Source organism: Palaemon carinicauda, chromosome 7 (genome assembly GCF_036898095.1).
Source record: "Palaemon carinicauda isolate YSFRI2023 chromosome 7, ASM3689809v2, whole genome shotgun sequence".
Classification (NCBI taxonomy): domain Eukaryota; kingdom Metazoa; phylum Arthropoda; class Malacostraca; order Decapoda; family Palaemonidae; genus Palaemon; species Palaemon carinicauda.
The window spans coordinates 116,607,528-116,615,027 of NC_090731.1; the positions used below are offsets into that span (position 1 = coordinate 116,607,528).

Here is a 7,500-nt window from a genome sequence, read left to right on the forward strand (position 1 = left end):
TTTAGTAATAACACCTCTTATCCTTTTTTTTTAACTAGGTGTATGGATGGAGAGGCAAATTTCAATTGGCGACTACTTTATCAATTAGAAATGTTAGAGGCTGAGCAAGTAATGGTAGTTGAATATAAAGAACATCCATGGAGCCTGAAGTCCACTCAGCAGCGTAGGCCACCACAGCTCACCCTTCAGCTCTGGGATAATGACCTTATTATGAGAGATGATTATTTAAGTGAGTGTTATATGTGAACTTTGAAGCCTTGTTTTTAATTCAAGAAAATTATTATTCACTGTACTTGGAACCACTAAATTATTTTAAACATTTCTGATTTACAATATTCATATATTGTATTTTTAGTTTGTCATGGTATTTTATAAGAAAACTGTTATATTAGATTTTTATGAAATATTATCGGCTGAAGTTTGTAGATCTTTTAATGCAATACTGAAGTAGAGATTATTTTATCTTACAGGTGAGATGACAGTGGATTTATGTAACTTGCCTAAACCAGCAAAATCTCTGAAAGGAGTTGGCCCTGACCAAGTTCCTCAGATGATGGGTAATGGAGATATAAGCAGTGTTACAATAAATATTCTGGATGATTATAGGAACACGGTCAACCTTTTTGAAGCAAAGAGGGTGTATGGATATTTCCCATTTACAAGAGTAGTAGATGAAATCACAGAAATCGCTGTAAGTTTTGGAAGAATCCAGTAACTCATAAGGATATTGCTTGGTGCTTGGAAAATATGAACTTACAAAGTACAAACCATTGATTTATTGAATTAAAAAAGATGAACTAGAAAAATAAGGTGATCAACATTTTGCAATGGGCGAGATAGTTTCCATTCCTTTCTCACCTGCTTTCATTAGCAATTAGTCAGGACAATGCATAGCTATTATTTTTTGCTTGCAGTGCTCTTCATTTGTTTGTTCTAACATTTACAGGCTTATGACACTCTCTGTGATATTTATTGACAGTTTCCCCTGCGTTCAATTCTATAGGCTTAAACTAATTGACAAGTATTTTTCGCTGGGCTATTCAGCGTAGGCTTACTACTATGTATGTTGTTACATCTTTATTTAGATATGGCAGACAATTTTTAAAATAGTCTTCTCATAGTTGAATGAAATTGATAATGCATACAGAATACCTTGTAAGTATAAATGTTGTGTTAAGTAATTTATTGTTAAGCAATGACAGTTAATGATGGGAAACATTCGTGGATCTTACGGTTTACAATATTGGAAAAGATTCACTTATGAAAAAAAATTATTACCCTAATTCACCCCAACAACTTGAAAAAGAATGAATAGATTCGCAGCAATGACGACTTAAATCTTCGAGTATCTCTTTGAAATAGGTTAACCTCTCCTATCGTATGCTTAGTGTCCCTTACACATAGATAGGCCTAAATATTTTGGGAAGTTAGGTTCCATTTTCCTCTACAATACATTTGTGAAATTAGGGGTTTATTTTAAATTTTTTTTTTTCTAATCATAATTGAAGAATTGGACAAATATAGCATTAAAGATGTCAAAAATATGTATGGTCATAGCGCTGTATTTATTTTAAGGCTGCTTTTTTGAAGTAACACTTGTGAGTCCAAATATTTATCAAACAGTCTTTCTATTGGAATCTGACTTGTGCATCGTTAAGACGTGAGAGCTAACTGCAAGTTCTGTCAAGTAAATATGCACACTCCAGTGGTTGGTTATCTTTGGTCTGTCTAGTATTTAGAATTGTACCCCTCTGAATTTTGGTTTCTGTCCTTACCGTCTTCGACAGACAATAGAGAAACCCTAGTGACAGCCATATTCCATCATTTGAGAAGAAAATTATATCCTAAAGTTAACAACCTAAAATTCTTATTCAACAGTTTCTAAGGATACTTTTTATTCCGTTAAGGCAGATCATCTTTGAGCATATGCACATGAATAAGAAAATAGTATTAAATGGTTAAGAGTGACTTCATGAAATGAGTTCCCCCATCCCTTACTCGGCTTTCTTTTTTTTTTTTTTTTTTTTTTTTTTTTTTTTTTTTTTTTTTTTTTTTTTTTGATACACAAAACGGAGGGTGAGGTTGATCCTTGATAAATCAGAGGGCTCTGTTTACCATCTCAACCCATTCTCCTTCTCCTACATTATCTTCTATAGATACTTCTTCAGCCTTACCAACTAGGAAGAAAGGTGATCTTGCACACCTAGCTTAAATATATAATGCCTACGTGTTTTTTCTTAAACATACAGTTAATAGCCTTCCAAATAGGGCATCTAGGTTCTGGCTGTCTTTGTACTCTCTAATATAAAGAACAATTCTAAAAACTTTAACCAATCTGCAATTTTCTTAGCTATAAATTCCCAAAGTAGAAAGATACCCGATTTTATCTATGAGATGGAATTTTTTTGGACTTGTGTCCAATATTGCCCTGAAATTCTATCTTGTTTACTTTTCATTAGCTATTGGGTTGAAGTAACTCAATCGTCTCTGTATTGTATGAGTACCAGATAATCTTTCATATATCCTCACCGTAATACAGTGTCATTGTTTTTCTTTACATTTTTGAGAGGATACAACATGAGATTCTTTTCCACAAATAATAATTCTTGGTTAAGAGTAAATGATTTTTGTGTTGTACGAAAGTACCAGATAATTATCTCAAGAATTGATCTTTCTTATGTTTTCACGCTAATACATCACAATTGTTTTTCCTCCAAAAGTTTTGATGATACAGCTTCTTCTTCTTTTGGTGATACAGCACGAGATACTTTTTCACAAGCACATATCCTTGGACAAGAAATATTTTGCCTAAAACTGACAACAATTGCTTAAATAGTTGTTCTTCTCTTTGTCTGTTGTGATTCCAAAGTTATATGTTACCTTGTTATTAGCAGTAGTGGAATATTGAATATTACACAATAAGTATATGGTTACCAAGTCTGAGAAAGGCATTGGTTTGTGTAATACTTGGTGAAAATATTCCGCTGATGAGAGGCAGTGTATTTCTTGAATCTTTACCACCCCCCACATTTGGGGCATTTCTCACCACAATCAGCGCCTTCTCAGCCAAAAGAAAATTTCATCCTCATTAAATTTGTTAGTGTGCATATATTCTGGGATGTAAAAAATTATCATATTTCATGGCTGAAAATATTTGAGGGAGTCATGATTAAAGATTTTTTTATTTTCTTTTTTCACTCTCAGGGTAAAGTTGAAATGGAAATGGAAGTCCTTACTGAGGAAGAAGCCAAAGAACGTCCAGCAGGTCAAGGAAGAGACGAACCAAACCTTAATCCCAAGCTACCAGACCCTGAGTGAGTATGAAATTTTACATGCATATAAAAGTATATAATTCTCGTATACTCTTTTGAGGTATTTTTTCTTTCTTGGTATCTTGTCATATGTGGCATCATACTGTTGCTTGTTAGACTGATGTGTTAGAAAAAATTCTAAACACTCTTTATGCAAGTACAATTCTTAAATAAGTATCAAGAGAGTTTTGTTTCAAAATCTGTTTCAGCTTGAATATTTTCTTTATTTTGTCTCGGAATAATTCTTAATGAATTTTGTGTTAGGAAAAGTAAAATGTTATGATTTTGTATATTTTGATACTATCACTGATTTTACTATCAGTTAGACTATGAAGTTGCTAAGACCTTTTGCTGTTATACCTAGTGCATATAATAGGTCATATAATGTGGAGTTTGTAGTTAGGCAGTGTTTTGCAGCCACAAAGACAGTATGTGAAAATTTTAAATGCAGAAATGCATTAAAAACAAAACCACGATCCTGGCTTCTGTTGGAAACAAATGTGTTGTCTTTATATGTCAATCCTATTAAGTTTTGTTGTTGTTGTTGGCCTTTTCCAAAATTGATAATTCTACATTCCTAGGAAACGACCTGCATCCTGAGAGGTCTGTGTGGAATATTATTTTAATTTCTACAATGTTGACATTGAGACAAAAGCGTAATTTTCCTTAAAGTTCTTTTAAATGAGATAAAATTAATATGCAAACTCGTCGGTACTCTTTAGTTATTTCATCATGGAAAGATTTGTCAGCCTTTTTCTTGAAAAGTTGAACTCTTGTAATCCTGTGTAATCATTGTTAGAGGGTAACAGATCAGATTTGACTTGGGATAATTATACTCCACTAAGAGCTTTAGCTTAGGGAGTTTATACTTTAACCATAAAAAACCTTTCTGGTACAATCCAGCAACATAAATGATGGGCTACCCTTAAATAAGCACTCTTTGGTGTAGATTTAGTTCCTCCTTACCTCAACCCAAATGGCTTGGTCACTCGCTACACAAAGGAAAAATGCAACACCTATGACCTATGTGTTTAACAGTAAGCAGAGTAATGAGAAACTCAATCTTCATCATTCCTATATTTCTGATTCTAAACTAAATAGTTTAGCTTTTAGAATACTCTTGATGCTTATGGAGGCGTAGACCTAAATGATATAAAATTGCTATTTTTATAAAGCCCTCTGATTTCTTAACTCCTAAGTTATTTGTTATTTTTCATAAGTTCGCAAGAAGAGGTTCTTATTGCACTTAATAGAGAATTGGTTATACAACAACATTAGGTTAATGTGTTTGTGGTAGCTCTAGCCCTATTGATTACTACAACATTTCCATAACTCCCATATTATCTAAAAAACCTGTTGGTATGTTAAATGTAATCGTTTTTTCAATATTTTGCAATCTGGCTTTTGCAAAGGCTTGGAGCATGTGATACCCTTCTTCCAATCTACAATACTTGATTTTAGTGCCGCTTTAGACTGTGTTAATCATGAGGCTTTTGTTTTCAAAATAAAACAGTTGGGAGTAAGTGGCTCTTTTTTAGCATCATAATTGACATAAGTAATAAATTGCAAAGAGTAGTTGATAGGCACCATGCTGACTATAGTGTGGTTTGTGCTAGAAAACAAGCTCGTTACATATGCAAATAATGTTTCTCTCTGCTTCATCATTTTCTGAATGTAGATTCTGGGTTGCTGAATTCCTTAATAGAGATCTAGCAGAAATTAGTGAATGGTGCAAATTGTAGGGCACGAAGCTAAGCTCTTAACAATTTAAACTTAAAGTATGATTGTAAATAGGTTGAGGACAGTGGCTTTTCAATATCCAATTATCTGCATTGATAATGTCTCTATAAATATGTACGACTCCTTTAAAATTTTAGGTGTGATTCTAGATTGTAGATTTAGTTTTGAGAAACTCATCCGGCCTGTCTCTTCTTCAGTTGCACAAAAGAATTGGTTTATTGAGAAAGTATTTTAAGGTTTTTCGTGATTAATCTACGCTGAAGATTTTTTTTCTTTAATTCTTCCGTATGCCTATTTTCGAGTATTGTTCTTTCTCGTCATCAGACCTTGACTCTCATCCTAATTTGTTGTACAAACACTTTGTCTATTGAATTTCTTGTTCCCAATCTAGATATTAATCTCTTGCACCGTCATTCAGTAAACTTTTTATGCATGTTCCTAATTCTGAATATCCATTGCATTCAGATCTCCCAAACTGTACCATCCTGTACATAGTAATAGGTATGCAGTTAATTCTAGCATTCATGCATTCTCCCTCATAAGGCTCAACACTACACAGTAGTCTGGAAATTTTATTCCAGCTGTCACCAGATTGTGGAATGATCTTCCTAATCAGGCAGTCTATCGGATGAACTTCAGTCTCTCAAACATGTAGCAAATGTATTTATGTTGAACAGACTGACATAAGTCTCTCTTCATAGTTTATATATGACTGATCTATTTTAACGTTGTTACTGATCTTAAGATAGTTTATGTTCTTTGTTCTTTAATTCTCGTATAGTTTATTTATTTCCTTATTTCCATTCCTCACTTGGCTACTTTTTTTTATTGGAGCTCTTCAGCTTTTAGCATCCTTCTTTTCCAACTTGGGTTGTAGCTTAGCTAGTAAGTATGATAATGAAATAGGCAAACTATAATACTGGTAAACGTTATTTATTGATCAGTTCTGAAACTAAGGCTCAAATAAGTCTCCTTAATTTATCAAAGTGACTTCAATGCATATTAACATGATGTATTAGGCTGTTTTTTTTTCTGAATCAAAAGTATACTGTAGTTACAATATGGTGAATTTGATATTTCACTGTGCTTTGGAGGAGGAATACACAATTAATGATCACATTACTGATTTAATGTATATTTTTTTCTACCAGTTTCATTAAATTTGTAAAAATTTCTAGAGTAAGATCATCATGATTTTAAAGGAACATTTATATGCAATCCTTGTACACTAGTTAAGTATATTTGCTTACATTAGATCAAATTATTCAAGAAAAAATAGTTATTTTTTAAATTCAACTTAATTGTAATGAATTTCTTTCCAGTCGACCTGCAACTTCATTCCTGTGGCTAAGTTCACCTTGGAAATCATTTAAACACATCATTTGGAGGAATTACAAGTGGTATTGCATCTCATTCATAGTTTTCTTCTTGCTGTTCCTCTTCTTGTTCCTGTTTTTGTATTCTTTACCGGTAAGTAACCTTTAATTATGAATTTGGTTTATGTTTAGTAAAACGGTATTTTTAGGAGAAGAGAATTTATTTCTTTACATACCATAGAATCATAAGCTATTAATGGAGAAGAGCATCTTCATGACTGTAGAATGAATAGAAACTGGAATAAAAAATCGGATCGTTATCTTTTCTAGTCATACCATGGCATGCGTACCACTTGTACAGTAGGTATGAGTGTGAACATGGGGTGAAGGTTGACAACTGTAACTCTTAGTATCAGTTTAACTCAGTTGTACAGATTTATATTAATGGAAAAAGTGTTTAAGCAGAATGGTTCACTTTACCTAATTGTTATTTTATTTTATTTTTTTTTTAATGAAAGATTTATTAGCTATAGGGGATAACAATCGCAAAATCAATTTCCTTTTTACACTTGAGAGGTGCTATATGTTCAAGGACATCTATTGAACGGTAGTTTAGATTCATATATTACTTACAAATTTAATTTTCCTTTAAGGGAAATTTGTAAACAGCCTATTATTCATGGTATGTTATAATTGATATGTGAAAAAAAAAATTCAACAGTGAATGATAGTGGGGGTGGAATCATAATGTGAATTGAGTGGCTGATTTTAAGGTATAAGGGTAGGTTTATACACAGCTAAAATTTCATCACCCAGTGGGGCATTTTCCACACCATGTATGCTAATCTTGACATGATAATCATTTATTTATCCATAGCAGTATTGAATGATAATTGATAGTAGAGAGTTTGCTTGGATACGCAAATGAATTTTTTTTAGGTAAAGAGGGAAGAATAAATCAACGCTTTAGATTTAAAGGATAGTAATGTATTTGTATGAAAAGATAATTAAAACAAATTCGAATCAATTTTGACTAATCATAAATTATATTTTTTGTTATTCTATCATTCTTTGACGTTTTAGCTCGTGTAATTATTCAGTCAACTTTCCCTAAATCTGTTATATGTAGGATT

The 7,500-nt window shown here is 32.4% G+C and overlaps 1 protein-coding gene across 1 annotated transcript in view; it reads left to right on the forward strand.

Annotated features, from left to right (window-relative positions):
- LOC137643991 (myoferlin-like) overlaps nucleotides 1–7,500 on the forward strand; it is a 319,600-nt gene that overhangs the window by 307,214 nt on the left and 4,886 nt on the right. The window contains 4 exon segments of the mRNA XM_068376837.1: nucleotides 39–229; nucleotides 471–691; nucleotides 3,205–3,314; nucleotides 6,374–6,521. Of these exon segments, the coding sequence (XP_068232938.1) occupies nucleotides 39–229; nucleotides 471–691; nucleotides 3,205–3,314; nucleotides 6,374–6,521 (670 nt within the window).